This window comes from Lepidochelys olivacea (genome assembly GCF_965140295.1).
Source record: "Lepidochelys olivacea isolate rLepOli2 genome assembly, chromosome: 2".
Taxonomy (NCBI): Eukaryota; Metazoa; Chordata; order Testudines; family Cheloniidae; genus Lepidochelys; species Lepidochelys olivacea.
In genome coordinates this window covers 226,997,887-227,015,982 of record NC_140412.1, presented here as the reverse complement: position 1 = coordinate 227,015,982, position 18,096 = coordinate 226,997,887, and the positions used below count along the sequence as shown (strand labels likewise).

The 18,096-nt window shown below is 42.2% G+C and overlaps 1 protein-coding gene across 4 annotated transcripts in view; it reads left to right on the top strand.

The window, feature by feature from the left end:
- The first annotated feature begins 3,601 nt into the window (after window positions 1-3,601).
- Window positions 3,602-18,096, top strand: part of STEAP2 (STEAP2 metalloreductase) — a 31,481-nt gene continuing 16,986 nt past the window's right edge. Inside the window, exons 1-4 of one of the 4 annotated variants that reach the window (XM_084618539.1) lie at window positions 3,602-3,682; window positions 10,195-10,260; window positions 11,582-12,104; window positions 15,540-16,067. In XM_084618539.1, coding sequence (XP_084474665.1) covers window positions 11,613-12,104; window positions 15,540-16,067 — 1,020 coding nt within the window. In that variant the 5' untranslated portion in view covers window positions 3,602-3,682; window positions 10,195-10,260; window positions 11,582-11,612. Of the gene's footprint in view, window positions 3,683-4,032; window positions 4,199-10,194; window positions 10,261-11,581; window positions 12,105-15,539; window positions 16,068-18,096 lie in introns of those variants that run through there. The other 3 variants (XM_084618538.1, XM_084618541.1, XM_084618540.1) reach the window with 3 other exon arrangements.

The following is an 18,096-nucleotide window of genomic DNA, read 5'->3' as shown; positions in this document are numbered from 1 at the left end:
CTACGTGTAAGGGCAGCCACAGGATTCTGCACGCTGCCCCCGCCGGGAACTGTGACCAATGGGAGCTGCAGGGACAGCGTCTGTGGACAGGGCAGTGCACAGAGCCACCTGGCCATGCCTCCGTATAGGAGCCGGAGGAGGGACATGCCCCTGCTTCTGGGAGCCGCTTGAGGTAGGCGCTGCCCGGAACCTGCACCCCTGACCCCCTCCTGCACCCCAACCCCCTGCCGCAACCCTGATCCCCCTCCCACCCTCCAAACCCCTCGGTCCCAGCCTAGAACACCCTCCTGCATCCCCAACCCCTCATCTCCAGCCCCACCCCAGAGCCCTCACCCCCAGCTGGAGCCGTCCCCCTCTCCCCCGCACCCTAACTCCCTGCCCCAGCCCAGAGCCCCCTCCCACACCCTGAACTCTTCATTTCTGGCCCCACCCCAGAGCCCACACCCCCAGACGGAGCCCTCACCCCCTCCCACAGCCCAACCCCCAATTTCGTGAGCATTCATGGTTCGCCATACAATTTCCATACCCAGATGTGGCCCTCGGGCCAAAAAATTTGCCCACCCCTGGTGTAGACACTACTATGCCAACTGGAGGGATTGTCCCATTGGCAAAGGTAATCTACCTCCCCAAAAAGCAGCAGCTAGGTCGACGGAAAAAAAATCTTTTGTTAACCTGGCACTGTCTACACAGGAATTTAGATCAGTTTATCCATGCCACTGAGGGGTGTGGATTTTTCACACAACTAACCGATGTAGTTAAACCAACCTAATTTTCTTGTCTAGACCAGGCCTAAGTGTTTTACTTGCTATTGTTACATCTACACACTTTAAGGTTTATGTAATTGGACAGCTATTGGTTTAGTCAGTTTTACAGAATAGTCAGGCTCCAATTTTGCAATGAGCTTTGTGTGTGGACACACTGCTGCTCCCATGCAGAGTTCACTGCAAGATCAGGACCTCCCTCTGCTTATGGGAGGGAACTGAACCCCATTTTCTTGAGTTACAAGATAGCACCCTAACCTGTGGGCCATCTTTCATCTGTTTGAGTGGGTCTTTCACATAACAATGGGGGAGAGATTTAAAAAAATAATAATATATATATTGGCAAATTGACACTGTACATTCATAACAATCAGCAGGGAGACCCATGGTCAGGTGTAGTACTTGAAACTACCTTTAATTCATTTTTTTTAAGATGACTAGATACTAAGTTGATTGTGCCTTGTTAATGGGTTAGCAAATGGCTGTGACTTATCTACAAAACCATTTGAAAAGTGGTCATAATAGAGCTAAATTTCAGAAAATATATTCTACTACACAAATGATTGGATCATAGCCAGTTAATACTGTACAAGGAGAGTAAAAGGAATACATTTAAAACAGGTTAAAGCAAAGGGTACTTGTACAGGTCAGCAGTTCAAGTATCCAAGAGATAAAAGTTCAGTGGTTCAAGGGTACTGAGGCCCACTCTTGTTTTCCTTGTTAATGAATGATCCTGTGAAGGTCACTTAAAACTTGTTTAATTGCCAAACAACCAGAAAATGAAATCGGGGTACATATCAATATGAAAGAGTAAAGCAACTAAATTCACAACTGTGTTAGTAAGCTTGCCTTCTATTTATGCATTTGATATGTGAAATTAATTCTAGTAACATGTAAGATAATTAGATTAAAAAAACAATGTAGCCGAGAGTACCGTAAATGACTTCAGTGGGAGTTTGCATGCATAACGGCATACAGGATCAGGGCCTGAACTGGAACATCATGCAGTGCACAGACCAGAATGTGTGGGACTAAGAGAAGGCAAATTTAACCGGTGAACAATCATAAGGCAAAAAGCTGTGAAACAAGAGATAGCTGCAAATCAAATTCAGAGAGCAATACCTGAGCTGTCTGCTTACAAAAAAAGTATTCTCCTTGCTACAGTATTAATCTAATGCAATATCCTCTAAAAGTTTGAATACGCTATGATAATTATCACATTTTTTACTGTGATAGTACACATATGAGGAGTATAAAAATGCACAATACAGAAAAAATATCATAAGTATTCAGGTTAGGATCTTCCTATGAATGTTGATATATTCTCAGTCTGAACTTTCACTTCAAATAAGTTAAGTTTCTAGTCTGTGACTGTGATTAGCCTTCAGCTTGTAAGCATATGTAAGCATATGCAGAGTTGTCATTGTGAATATCTCCTGTGACAAATTATGCCCATTTTAATGTAAATACTTTAAACAGTTAAGAGAGTCCCAAGAACTAGCTGAAGCACCAACTACAGTAAAACAATATTAAAATATGTAAAGTTATTTTGAGTTTGCATATAATTAAGACTATATTTGATTAATATTTTGAGCTGACATTTTAAAGTCTCTAGATGTAGACTGCTATAGTTGAACTGGCTAAGGAAAAACAAACCAGACATCTGAAAACATTCTGAACCCTTTCCAAACCAAAGGAGGACTGCCAAGTAGTTAAAACAGGGAACTAAAGGGATGAATTTCTGGTCCTCACATTAAGTGGGAAAAATCATTTGGTGCCTGTTCCAAAGCTCATCTTTCCTTTGACTTCACTGAGCTCTAGATCAGGAAATAAGGTCCTGGGAGCTCAGAGTGCAGCAGCCTGGAGGATCAGGTTCTGAGTTTGTCTGTGCTTCAGTTTCCACATATGCAAAATGGTTAGAAACATCTCCACCATGCACAGAGCTGTATTATTTAATGTTTGAAAAAGCTCTGAGCTTTTGTGATGAAAGGGTTTCTTAGATCTCTTTGCAAATTCATATCATATTTGTTAGTATTCATGGGAACAAATGTTTGATGTGGTGATACATATAACTCAGATTTTCTAAATAAAATAAAGCCTTACACTCATGAACTACCCTGCAGGAACAAATCACTCTGTACATCTAATGTATGAAAATATACACATTAAGAATTTCACTGAGCTGACATAAGTAACTTCCGATGAAGTGAGCTGTAGCGCACGAAAGCTTATGCTCAAATAAATTTGTTAGTCGCTAAGGTGCCACAAGTACTCCTTTTCTTTTTATTTTTTTAATCGCTTGTGTGTGTATTGGCTGTTTTCTGTTGGACCCAGTTGTGCCCATTTGTTGTTTAATCCCTGGCTGCTTTTATAACATGCATGTTGAACACACAGGGCTAATTGCTGTCCTCTTTTTACACTGATGTAACCATATTGCACAGATGTAATGGACAGAACTTGTCCCATAAATTTACATTAAAAACAAAAATCTGCAGTTGTTACACAGGAAAACACCACATTGCAGTCAGTGGGGGATTTACCCAAGTAAGGCCTGCAGGTTTGGGCTCTTAGGCCTAAATCCTCAAAGGTGTTAGGCATGCAACTCCCACAGAAATCAATGGGATTTAGGTGCCCAAATACCTTTGAGGACCAGTGCCTGAGAGTTTAGGTTTACTTTTTATAACAGTTAAGCCAAAGTATGTGCTGACTTATACTTTATGTGACCCCAGTACAGGGAACAAATGAATCAGGTTACAATCATGTGACAGACATAAATTAAACCCAGGGGCCAAAATTCTCTGTGCACACCCCCATCCAATGTGGGTGAAACCAGCGTGGGCTGCACTCAGTGCAGAATACAGGCCCTTGGAGAGAATTTTTACCTCCTGATTTCCGACCATGCCACCGCTGACAATGGCTCGGTAAAGAAGCTGCATTTTTGAAACGAGTAACTAGAGGCCGGGTCCTATTAAAGGCCAAAGCCGCTTCCTGCGGGGCCCAAATGCAGGGCCGAGTTGGAGGGGGGTTTCGAGTCACGGGGAGCCCATTGCCCAGCCTCTGACGGCGAGCGGGGCTCTCCGGGGAAGGGCTCCAGGCTTGCAGACCACTAGGGGTTTGGGCTCAGGAGGAGTCACCGCTCTGGGTGAGGCGCCGAGCAGCGGCGGAGAGGCGGCAGCAGGAGGGCTGGACCCCGGCCCCCTTGGCCTCCCTGCACCCACACGCCCCCATCGCTCCGTCTCACTCCGCAGCCGCCCGCCGCCCGCCGCCTGTCGCGGCTGCGCTCGGAAGGAGCCGGGGCCGGGCCGGCCTGTGGCGAGCGCGGGCCCGGCCGCAGGGGGCGGGCTGGAGGAGCGGGAGAAGCGCCTCCCTCCAGGTGCCGGGGGCTGGAGTCCGGAGAGAGACGCGGCGCGGCTGCTGCTGGAGGCTGGTCGCGGGAGGTGAGCGGGTCCCGGGCGGGGCGGGGCGGGGGGATGCATCCCCCCTGCGCACGTCTCCGCGGTGGGCTGCACGGGGGCAGGAGCGCGGGGGCGGGGGGGCGGTCGGGAGAGCCTTGCCCTCCCAGCCCCACCGTGGGCCAGAGCTCTGCGGCCCCATCCATCCAGTCCCCCTCTCCCGCCAGTGCCAGCATCCCCCTCCTCTCCATCCTTGGGCCGGGAGCATCCCGGGATGAGCAGAGCAAGCGCCAGAGGGGGGCAGCGCCACAGACCTGCGCTGCTGGGGCCACAGGCTGCCGGCTCCAGCCCAGCGGCACAGTAGCTTCCTGCCAGGCCTGATGTAGCTTGCCCCCCGCCCCCAAAGAAACAGCTAGAGGGGCGCATTCTGCACTGATCATCCACCTCTTTTTGCGCACACACCCACCCTGCAGTTCAGTGGGGCACGCAGGGTATAAAGTCAGCCTGCAGTTGGACCCAGTGCATGTTATCGTGGGCAGGTCAAATTTTGAAAAGCACCAAAGTCACTTTCAGTGTCAACTATTGTCAGTGGGACTCCGGCTGGTAAGTGACTTTGGCGTGTTGGGAAATGTCCCCTGAGAAGGTACCAGGCCAAATTCTGCTCTGTTGCACACCAATCATTTCTTCACTGACTTATTCTGGTAGCAGCTAGAGGTCCCAACCAAGATCAGGGCCCCCATTGTGCTAGGTACTGTACAGATGAATAGTGAGACAGTTCCTGTCCCCAAAGAGCTTACAGTCTAAATAGACAAAGCATGGGAGAGGGGAGTGACATAAAGAGAGAAGTGACTTGTCCAAGGTCCGACAGTAGATCAATGGCAGAGACAGGAATAGACTCTATAGCTGGCCTACTCTTAAAAATGCGGTCAACATAGCTACGTTGCTCAGGGCTGTGAAAAATCCACTCCCTGAGCATCATCGTGGTGCCAACATAATTCCCAGCGTAATAGTTAGGTTGATGGAGGAATGCTTCCATTGACCTAACTAACATCACTCAGGGAGAGGGAGTACCTACAGTGACAGAAAAACCTCTTCTATTGGTGTAGGCTCTACGCTAAAGGCTTATGCCACCATAATAATTACGCCATAGCTATGCTGGTGCAGCCCCTATAACGTAGACATAGGTTTCCTGGATCCCAGCCTAATTCCCCAGCCTCTATGCCACATTGCCTTTCAAATTACACCAGTGTAACTGAGAACAGACTTTGGCCCAGTTGTCTATATGCAGGGTGGAAAACCACTGTGGATTCTTTTAAGATGAAAGGGCTTAATTGTTAGAGAAGGTGTTTTAATTACTTTACTTAACAACAGGTTCATTGACTAGGAGCTTTTCTCTTTCTCATTTTTTCCCTTTCCATTTTTAACATTCTGTCTCATTTTTCTATGTTTTTATTGCTCTGTATTTTTTTATTTTTTTATTCTCTTTCCCCTTATTTCTGTCTCTCTACCTTTCTTCCTTCTGTGTTTCTTTCTTTCTGCATGTTCCTGGAAGCTACAAGAGGAAAATTAAAAAGGAAGCCATCATCTTGAAAAGCATATTTCTGACTGAAAAATTTGTATTATCCATAGTAAAAAGTAACACTTAAAATAACTATAAGAGAAATAAGTTGGCAAAAAACAAATATATTCCACTTTTTTAGTTTGTGTACTTTGTCCATTTGACAACACTTTGTGTATAATGAGTTTCTCTTTTCCCTCTGTAAAGCCAGTCAGTGTCTCCCTTGCTGAACAACCCTTATCAACTTCAGTAGAGTAGCAGAATAAAAGATGTATTTGATAGTATCCCTCTAACTATCAAACAGCCTGTAGAACAGGGATTTAGAATTTACCATGCCAAACCATATCATTAGTCTGTTAAATCTAGCACTTAGCCCCTTGCCTAATACCAGCATAAGACCCCAAACCTCAAAAACTAACCAACCAAAAATTCTATATTTGAGAGACTTAGCTGGCTAGTTGTGCAGTGCAGAGAGATTCCTTCCTTCCTAATCTCCACAGGTGATTTATGACAGTGAAATATTATTAGGTGAAGCATGAGATATGTATTTACTTTCTCTTGAGTGACTACAAATTTTATTTTTAAAAAATCTCTGTAAAGATCCATCTGGCTGTCTTCCCAATTCTGCCAGTGCTACTAAAACCAGGAAACCATTATTATGTATGGATGATTTTGAATGCTAGTTAATTTTGTGGAATTCTATTTGGCTAACAGCTATGGGAGCTCCATAAAGCCATCAGACACTCTTGATCCTGTTGCTATTGGTAGCACCCAAGAAAACAGCTCAACAAATGTAGCTGTGGATGAAATATTCCTTGTGAATTATTGCTGGATGCCATAACCTTAGCTTAATGAGTTTCTTAATACTTTGTACTCAGCAACATTGCCTTAAGGATATGTCAGTCTGTTTTTTTCCATGCAATCTTCCAATCTGTAATTGTCAAAGCAGCTGGTGGTGAAATCTTTGAAGCCAGCAATCTTGACATCACATCTGTTGGGTACTTGATTTGTGACATATGCCTTACACAACAACGTCCCAGAACACTCCAAAAGCAGAGAGTCTTGGATCAAAATTTCAGTGAAGTGCTGCTTCTGTGTTAATAATGGGTTCTCACAAACATAATCTTCCCTAGTTTGCAATACAGATCAGCCACCAATAGCCCCTCCTCCCAAATGCTAGTTGCAATGCAGACACTTGCATCTCTTGATCCAGCATTTTTCAGTCCCATCCTAATTACTTGATCCTTGGTACTTCCTAATACTTTTCCTAATTATCTGGCTTTTCTTCACACCCTTATTTCCATTCTCCCACTCACCAGGGGTCTCAGGAGCACAGGGTTTTGTCCCACGGTGGTTGTGCTGCTGAAGAGGGTGTATGTATATGGGAATGAAAGTAGAATGGGCAAGTTGTCTTGCAGAGAAGCCATCACTGCATGTCCTTTCACAGCTCCCAGCTAGGGCCGGATGAGCATTTGCCTCTACTTGTGCTACCTGCTACTATAGCTGCAGTCAAAGTGACGGGAGCCATCAATCTCAATGATGTTTGTGATCCAGGCAGTCACTTCTCAGCATAACATTAGTCTTGGATTGTTCACTCAAGATTTGCAATACTGTTGTTAAATTTAAAATTGACTCAGGTGCATAGGCTTGAAGGAGATGCACTAAAATGAAGCAGTCGCAGGTATTGCTCAGTAGCCTACAGGGACAGCTGAGTCAGTTCAAAATATATATACCTACAAAGGCAAGGATGCCTTTGAATGGTCTGTTTGAATGTTCCCTTTGTCATTAATGGAGTCACCACAAGTAGTAACCTTGGACCAAACCACAGCTATTGAGATGGGCCTTGTATACTACATAGAGGAAGTTGAAACAGTATTAGGTGAAAAAGGCCTGCTTAAATGATAACTAGTGTGGAGCCTCTTGAAAGAGGGGATGTCAAGGTTCCTCCCCCACTCTGAACTCTAGGGTACAGATGTGGGGACCTGCATGAAAAACCTCCCAAGCTTATCTTTAACAGCTTAGGTCAAAACTTCCCCAAGGTACAAAATATTCCACCCTTTGTCCTTGGATTGGCCGCTACCACCACCAAACTAATACTGGTTACTGGGGAAGAGCTGTTTGGAAACGTCTTTCCCCCCAAAATACTTCCCAAAACCTTGCACCCCACTTCCTGGACAAGGTTTGGTAAAAAGCCTCACCAATTTGCCTAGGTGACTACAGACCCAGACCCTTGGATCTTAAGAACAATGAACAATCCTCCCAACACTTGCACCCCCCCTTTCCTGGGAAATGTTGGATAAAAAGCCTCACCAATTTGCATAGGTGACCACAGACCCAAACCCTTGGATCTGAGAACAATGAAAAAGCATTCAGTTTTCTTACAAGAAGACTTTTAATAAAAATAGAAGTAAATAGAAATAAAGAAATCCCCCCTGTAAAATCAGGATGGTACATACCTTACAGGGTAACTAGATTCAAAACATAGAGAACCCCTCTAGGCAAAACCTTAAGTTACAAAAAAGATACAGAGACAGAAATAGTTATTCTATTCAGCACAGTTCTTTTCTCAGCCATTTAAAGAAATCATAATCTAACATGTACCTAGCTAGATTACTTACTAAAAGTTCTAAGACTCCATTCCTGGTCTATCCCCGGCAGAAACCAGCATATAGACAGACCCACAGACCCTTTGTTTCTCTCCCTCCTCCCAGCTTTTGAAAGTATCTTGTCTCCTCATTGGTCATTTTGGTCAGGTGCCAGCGAGGTTACCTTTAGCTTCTTAACCCTTTACAGGTGAGAGGAGCTTTCCCCTGGCCAGGAGGGATTTCAAAGGGGTTTAGCCTTCCCTTTATATTTATGACAGGGGACCACAACCCTTTTAATCAGGACAGTTTAGACCTTGCCCATACTGCTGCTTCCTAATGCGGTGAAAGAACTAGTCAGGATGGGGAAGGACAGTGTAATGGAGCACAATCCTGAACTGACAATGGTGTGCTCATATGGTGCCTTTTTGGAAGGAAAGGGGCATAAATATATCTGCATAGACCAGGGGTCGGCAACCTTTCAGAAGTGGTGTGCCGAGTCTTCATTTATCACTCTAATTTAAGGTTTCACATGCCAGTAATACATTTTAACGTGTTTAGAAGGTCTCTTTCTATAAGTCTTTAATATATAACTAAACTATTGTTGTATGTAAAGTAAACAAGGTTTTTAAAATGTTTAAGAAGCATCATTTAAAATTAAATTAAAATGCAGAGCCCCCCAGGACCGGTGGCCAGAACCCAGGCAGTGTGAGTGCCACTGAAAATCAGCTCGTGTGCCACCTTTTTCACGCGTGCCATACGTTGCCTACCCCTGGCATAGACCTAAGAAGGTCAATGTAGCAATAAGGAAGAAAGGTATATTCTCTCATCATACAAGGTACAATCTCAGAGTGAAATGCTAAAAAGTGTCCATTCTCATTTGGGCATTCCAAAAGAAGTAGTCAGTTCCGTTTTTATGTGTACAGTATAACTTCCAGCCTCCATTTCCCACAAGAGAATAGACTGGTGGGGAGATGAAGTACAAATGGCTAAGAGAATTCTTCAGCAAAAAGCCCATGTGTTAATTCTCCTAACCATAGGGCAATCTTCATGTCAGGCACTGGAGTGAGTCCACCTCAACAGTTTTTGGGTCCACATATCAGAGCAAAGTAGTTAACTTTGGAGGAAAATGTTTGTCCTTAGGGGCCCTGCAAAAAGGATATAAAACTGATAGATAATTCAAGTGAATTCAACTGGACAATACCCTCTTCAAGTCCAAAAGATTTTCAGATCTGGATGAGTAGAGAAGTTGGTGTTTTGTTTGAATCTATTATTATTTGCTGTTAAATATTCTTGTTAAAGATTGCTCATCTAGGGGTGGGAAAAGGTGTATTGTTTCTTTAAATCTGTAACAGCTAGGTAGAGGGAGGTTTGCGAATGCTCTAAGCCAGTGATACTCAGACCTCAAATTAGCAATCAACATTACCAAAGAGTCACAGTAGTGTGAATTCACTGTTTCATTTACTTTATATATATATATATATACACACCTATAATTTTCACCAAGTATTATTATTTTATCAACTACAATTGGTTAATAACATAGTAAAAGCATCCTGATTGGTTAATACCTTAAATTAGTTAATAATTAAATCTTACATAATTTCATATGTGCTGCAAAAAGTTGCAGGAGACACATTAAAGAGACACTTGTGGCTCCCAAGCCTCAGTCTGAGTATCACTGCTTTAGGCAGAAGTTCTGCACTGAAGGTAAGGTAGAAGCTTTAGGGAAAATACTGTTTTCCTCATTCTACTAAAGTGTCTTGTTCAGGGTTAGAAGAAAATTACTGTGATTTTTTTTGCCATTGTCACCTGACACTCATCGTCTCTGAAAGATCAGGCCAAAACATGATATTGAGAGCCAATGTAACCCTGCTTCAATGTTTCTTCCATTGTTGCAGTGCTGAGTGAAAGGGTAATACATAGAGCTGTAACACTGAATCCTTTGGCCAGCCTTCTCATTCAGGGTAAGTAAAATATCATTAGTTAGTAAGAGGTTGTTTCTTTTTTTGTTAGACTTGAAGGATGTAAGTGATATGATATTGTGCCTGGATTGCCGTACAACTAGGTGTGGTAGATATATTGAACAACCATATTGTTTCGCAATTCTTAGTTTGGCATGCACCCAGGACCAAGAATGATTTTGCAGATATTTTATTTGGATATAGGGTTGCAAGACACTGGCTTCAGAAAGTAAAACTTGCCTAAACTTAGTTGTTGCATTTAGATTCATTAGGTAGATTTCATTCTTCTTTAGAAAAGTCTTAGACTGTAAACTCTTTGGGGCAGATGCTGTCTTTTTGTTCTGTGTTTGCACAGCACCTAGCCCAGTGAGGTCCTGGTCCATAACTAGGGTTTCCAGATGCTATGATAATACCAATAATAAATATTTGTCTTGCACGGTGGAAAAAGAAATAGAGACACATATTAGGCTTCCAGGCTATTTAATAATAGTTTGTCTCTCTTGTATTACAAATAGGCTACCTTAGGTCCCCTGCAGATTGCTCCAGTCCTACAGTCATGAATGCTACTGTGAGATTTCATCATGACAAGTCAACACATGTAACAACTGTAATAATAAAATACTTAAAGCTTTTGTACATAGCTCTCATGATAGTGATCCCAGAAAGAGTTATGATCCTAATTCTACAAAGGGTACAGAATGATTAAGGTCAGCATTTTCAAATGTGTATCCCCCAAAGTCAGGAACTTAAAGCCATATTTAGGCACCTGCTTTTTCAGTGGTGGAGTCAACAGAGTTCCTTGGAATTTACCCCAGAGTAACTTGAGATCATGATGTGTAATCAAGAACAGAATATAGCCCATTGTCTCTCACCCATATGTGAAATCTCCCTTGGATCATTAGCACTGGCTTCCTTGCGCTCTCCACTAAATCTTATAGCTGTTAGCCCCAAAGCCTTCTCCCCTACATTTTTTTCCATTTGGAACAGCATTCACATATCTCTTCTGCATAGACTCCACATCTTATTTCAAATACATTTGAAAATGCATATTTACTCCCTTGCCTGTACTTTTTAATTTCTTTCTTATTTTCTCTCCATTGTTATTTATGTCTGCAACTATATTACTTAACTGCTTAAAACATTTTGTATTTCATATTGTATCACTGTCACGAAACAGAATAAAAGTGATTAGTGTATACGTTATAAAGAAGAGTAAATAGGTTAAATTAGACCCACCAAATTTGCTTTAGAGTGTGTTTTGGTTACTCTGGTGTCTTGTAAAAATGTATAATGCTGCATATTTTCTTTTTGTTTTCTTTTAAAGGAAATCATTGTAAGCTTGGTGTCTTGGAAATATGGAATCAATCTCTATGATGGGAAGTCCTAAGAACCTCAATGAAACCTTCTTACCAAATGGTGTTAATGGTATCAAGGATGCCAGTAAGATCACAATCGGCATATTTGGAAGTGGAGACTTTGCCAAGTCCCTGACCATTAGGCTTATAAAATGTGGATATCATGTGGTCGTAGGAAGCAGAAACCCTAAATTTGCTGCTGAGTTCTTCCCACATGTGGTTGATGTTACTCACCATGAAGATGCTGTAGCAAAAACTAACATCATTTTTGTCGCCATACACAGAGAACATTATGCCTCTTTGTGGGACCTCAAGCATTTACTTATAGGTAAAATCCTTGTAGATGTTAGCAACAATATGAGAGTGAATCAGTATCCAGAATCCAATGCAGAGTATTTGGCCTCCCTGTTCCCAGATTCGCTGATTGTCAAAGGATTTAATGTCGTCTCAGCCTGGGCACTGCAGTTAGGACCAAAGGATGCTAGCAGACAGGTACGCTTTGTGTTTGAGTTCATTTAGTGTGTGTGTGCAGAAAGAAAACTACAATAACTGTAATAACTGTAACTCCCTGGTATCAGCTGTCAGAACCAACACTTACTGTCTTTTTCCAAAAACGTTATTTTTGTAAATTTTTCCCTAACACTAGATGTGAAACATAAGCCGGTATGGTCCGATATACAGCCGACCGTACTGGACCTGGGGCAGCTTCCCCAGGCCGGCAATTTAAAAGGGCCCCAGGCTCTCAGCAGCGGCCAGAGCCCCTGGCCCTTTAAACCGCTGCCAGAGCCCTAGGGGTCCCGGCCGCTGCAGCTACCGCTACCATGGGGCTCTGGTGATGATTTAAAGGGCCCGCAGGCAGAGCTCCAGACCCTTTAAATCACCTCTGGAGCCCTGGGCTGGTGGCAGCGATGTAAAGGGCCTGGGGATCTAAAGGCACCGCCCCTTCCACCCGAGTCCCCACCCCTTCTGGTTGAGCCCCGCCCCCTTGCTCAGGACACTGGCCCTGTGTACCGGTAAGTCCCTTAAGTTAATTTCACCCCTTCCTAACACCTAAACAAGGCTAGAAGCTGCATTTCCTGCAGTGTTCTACTTTAGCTGTTAGTGATGGTATCAACTGTTGCAAGAGAAATTGTGGGAAATAAGTAGATGATCTAATTTAAAAGAGTTTACTTTCAAGCTGGCAGCTTGGCTGTAACTAAAGGCATAGTTTGTTTTGTAGGCCTAGGTCTTCAACTGCCCTGAGCTCACACAGTTGAAGTAAAGGAGGAAGGCAAAGGCCGCTTAAACCTACTTTAGTCCTCTCCCAACCTTAGGGACCATTCCACTAGCACAGGGTCTCAAGAGCCCCTCATGCTCAAGCTCCATCCCTAAATACCTCCAGCACTCCCTAGAGTGCCTCTTGCGCAAATTGGAGAAGCAGATAGGGGCTCAGCTGCTCGTTAAAGCTGCTTTAGGGTTTTTTTGCACTGCTGGAGTAGTGCAAAGGTGACTTAAGCAAGGCTAAAAATCTGGTCTTTGGTACCTTGTGCTGTATGTAGTTTATTTTATTATACCTCAGTCAAAGTTGAACTCAAAGCTGATCATCTATAGGTTAAAAAGATGATCAGATGCCATGGTGATGAGCAAACTACATGACCATAGGTAAAAAAAGGAGCAAAATCTAGCACTGTGTTTATATTGTGTAACAGCACTTTTTTTTTAAGTGTAATGAAGTACCCCTTGGATCTTGCATCTTTTTTTTCCCCTTTAACATCCCGCAAAGCCATCCCTACTTGTTTCAGAACCTGAGCTGTGAAATGCAGCTCAAATTGTTATACAAAGTATGATTAGTTAAAAAACAGAGGTTAAGTGGGGTTCCTTCTTTGTTTTTTGTTGTCCTGGGCCATTGGGCAAGCTTTCTATTAGGGTTGTCGATTAATCGCAGTTAACTCACTCAATTAACTAAAAAAATTAATTGTGGTTAAAAAAATTAATTGCAATTAATTGCAGTTTTAATCATACTGATAAACAATAGAATACCAATTGAAATTTATTAAATATTTTGAATGTTTTTCTACATTTTCAAATATATTGATTTCAGTTACAACACAAAGTACAAAGTATACAGTGCTCACTTTATATTATTTGTATTACAAATATTTGCACTGTAAAAATTATAAAAGAAATAGTATTTTTCAATTCACTTCATACAAGTACTGTAGTGAAATCTCTATCATGAAGGTGCAACTTATAAATGTAGGGGTTTTTTTGTTACATAACTGCACTCAAAAACAAAACAGTATAAAACTTTAGAGCCTACAAGTCCACTCAGTCCCACTTCTTGTGCAACCAATTGCTAAAAGAAACAAGTTGATTAACATTTATGGGAGATAATGCTTCCCACTTCTTATTTACAATGTCACCTGAAAGCGAGAACAGACATTCACATGGCACTTTTGTACCCAGCATTGCAAAGAATTTACATGCCAGATATGCTAAACATTCATATGTCCCTTCATACTTTGGCCACCATTCAAGGGACATGCTTCCATACCGATGACGCCTGTTAAAAAAATAATGCATTAATTAAATTTGTGACTGAACTCCTTGGGGGAAAATTGTAGGTCTCCTGCTCTGTTTTTTACCTGCATTCTGCCATGTTTTTCATGTTATAGCAGTCTCAGATGATGACCCAGCATGTTGTTCATTTTAAGAACACTTTCACTGCAGATTTGACAAAATGCAAAGAAGGTACCAATGTGAGATTTCTAAAGATAGCTACAGCACTCAACCCAAGATTTACAAATCTGAAGTGCCTTCCAAAATCTGAGAACAACAGGGTGTGGATCATGCTTTCAGTAGTCTTAAAAGAGCAACACTCCGATGCGGAAACTACAGAACCCGAACCACCAAAAAAGAAAATCAATCTTCTGCTGGTGGCATCTGACTCAGATAATGAAAATGAACATGCGTCGTTCCGCACTGCTTTGGATTGTTATCGAGCAGAATCCATCATCAGTATGGACGCATGTCCCCTGGAAGGTGGTTGAAGCATGAGGGGACATATGAATCTTTAGCGTATTTGGCACGTAAATATCCTGCAGTGCCGACTGCAACAGTGCCATGGGAACGTCTGTTCTCACTTTCAGGTGACACTGTAAACAAGAAGCAGGCAGCATTATCACCTGCAAATGTAAACAAACGTGTTTGTCTGAGCGAATGGCTGAACAAGAAGTAGAACTGAGTGGACTTGTAGACTCTATAAAGTTTTACCTTGTTTTATTTTTGAATGCAGTTATTTTTTGAACATAACTCTACATTTGTAAGTTCAACTTTCATGATAAAGAGATTGCACTATAGTACTTGTATTAAGTGAATTGAAAAATACTATTTCTTTTATTTTTACCATGCAAATGTTTATAATAAAAAGTAAATGTAAAGTGAGTGCTGTACACTTTGTATTCTGTGTTGTAATTGTAATTTGAAAATGTGGAAAACATCCAAAAATATTTATATAAATGATATTCTATTATTGTTTAACAGCGTGATTAATCATGATCAATTTTTTTAATTGCTTGACAGCCCTACTTTCTATATTTTAAGTGGTTCATTCATTTTTAACATGATTTTAGCCATTGGCCCAAAATTCATTCTAATCCTGTAGACATTTTAGTGTTGTGAATACCAGGCATCTTGAAACCAGTTTATATTAACTCAGATGATATACTGTTTTTTGTTTAGGATACCTGGTTGTTTAATCATTTTTCATATTTCAATATTGACCTGAGTTGTTCAAGGGTTAATTTTTATGGTTCAGTTAATGTGCTAGTGACAATGGCTAATTTAGATCTTTGTACTGTGACTTCTGCCTGGAGGCCTTGAAATTGTTGATTTCATCTTTAAAAGCATCTCTGTGACTAAAAATAATTAATTTGACTTTTCCATCAGGTCTTTATATGCGGTAACAACGTTAAAGCTCGCCATCAAGTTCTTGAACTTGCCCGACAGCTGAATTTTATTCCCATTGATTTAGGGGCATTATCTTCTGCAAGGGAGATTGAAAACTTACCTCTGCGGCTGTTCACATTGTGGAAAGGGCCGGTCGTGGTGGCTGTTAGTTTGGCCACTTTTTTCTTCATCTATTCTTTCATCAGAGATATAATACATCCGTACGTGAGAAATCAGCAGAGCGACTTTTACAAGATTCCCATTGAGATTGTGAACAAGACTTTACCAGTTGTTGCTATTACTTTGTTGTCTCTGGTGTATTTATCAGGACTCCTGGCAGCTGCTTATCAGCTTTATTATGGCACTAAGTATAGGCGACTTCCTCCCTGGCTGGAGAGTTGGTTGCAATGTAGGAAACAGCTTGGACTACTCAGTTTTTTCTTTGCTACCGTGCACGTGGCTTATAGCCTCTGCTTACCTATGAGGAGGTCTGAACGATACTTGTTTCTTAATATGGCTTATCAACAGGTAAGAAACACCATTTTTTATCTAATGACAGAAGAGTGAGTCAGAATGCCTTGATTGTATTTATGTGACATATATCAGTGTCTTTGAATACATTTTCAATGGAAAATCTTTGGGGCTACATTGGGACTGCCTATTGGCCAATAGGGAAAGAGGGTACAAGGAGCCCCCTACCTTGTGGCAAGCCTCAGATGCGGTCAGCCACAATCAAGTCCCTGCATTAGGGGGAGTCTAGCATTTGTTCCCTTTTTTATTCCCCACCAGACATGAACATTACCCTAGAGAGGGTGGGGAAGAGGCAGGACCATGGTAAAATCAGAAGAGCACTCTTAGTTTCCATCATGTTGGGATGTAAGGGCTGAATGATAATTCATAAGAAAGCTAAAAACATCTAGCAAGTTGTTTTCGTTTCTCTGGTCCCAAAGGTTTTGGTATGTGTATGTCATAAATGTAGATTTACGTTGTTGAAAAGGTTTTTAAGGGTGGCCGCATTAATATACAAATTATACACACGGATCCCTCACTGCATCACTGAAATGCAGACACTTTTGGGCAGAGGTATGCCAGCTGTTTAATAGCATGCAGCAACACCACACAACTGTCTAGGACAGCAAAATCCTAAGCAAATATATGTTCCTACTAGGAAAGATGAAGATGCTGTATCACTTCTCAAACTAGCGGTAAAAAAAAATATTATGTTTACAAGAAATTCTTTGTTCCCGTACAGTTATTGGCAGGAGGCATTGACTCAGAGTTCTGAGCAGCAGTTAGTTTTATATCAAAACAATCATCCTAGACAGAAAGATCACTTTTTCTAATCAAACTGTCAGTGAGGTGTCGGTTTGCCTCTTCTACACTAGCATTTCATAAAGCAGGTTGGGCGTTCAGCATATGAAATCTGCAGAGAAGAATGAGGCAGGAAGAAGCAGCAGCTAAGCAAATCAAGCCATAATAATGGAAAGAATAAAAGGGGATTGGATCAACAGTGTAGAAAGAAGGGTGAGCATGAAGTATTGAAATAAAAGAGCTGAAGAGCATTAATGAATCTATGACAGGCATTTTGGCGGGGTATGTCAGGTATTCTCTTCCCCCTGCACGAGGGTTCAGTGTCTGACAATCCCCATTTAAGGAAAATCCACTCAGACTAGTGACCAGCAAAACAGTCCTCCAGAGACTTAGAAGGGCTAGGAGTAAATACTAACCAATCCAGGACCAGCAGGCCAATTAAGAAGGCTTGCCTCCTTTTGCTCAGGGGCAAAGCTGGGTGAGACTGGGATAGAGCAGGACCTCCTCAAGGTTCACCCAGAACCTCAACCAGAGCCTTGCCTTGCCTTGAGCGCAGCAACAGAGCACTTGCGTATGCGGGGAGTTTTTACTCTTTGTTTAAATGCACAGACAGGCGATTCCTGAGTTGCTGTTTTGTTCCTTGAATGTTCAGAGGAGCTCATGGCACAGGCTACCCTGCCCCAATCTGGCAGCCAAATCTTGAAGACTTAGGTGGGAAGCACCTGCAATATCATTTTCATGGCCCTGAAGGGGGGACTACAGAGCAGCTCTGCCTCCCACAGACATACACAGAATCCAGCAAGGAACCCCGATTGTTCAGGCTTACATACCGGTCAAAGGACCTGCTAGTACTTTTGTGAAGAAGTTCTCATATCTTCTATATTAATATGAACATCTCATGTCATCATCAATGGTGGCCCCTTGCAAGAACTGACATGTAATTACAGATTTGATAGACCCCGGGGAACTGGAAATTTGTGAGATCTAATTGAGTATACAAGTGACTTGACAGTTGAAGTGAATGGTTTCTTTCCTGTCATGAGGAGGTCCAAGCTCATCCATCTTTTTTATGTCTGATGTTAACAACAGAAGAGACAGAGTAATTTAGGAGTCAGCACAAGGAGTTGAAGCAATATTAAGAAATGATGATAATTTGTTTGTCATAAATATAAAGGGAAGGCTAAACCCCTTTGAAATCCCTCCTGGCCAGGGGAAAGCTCCTCTCACCTGTAAAGGGTTAAGAAGC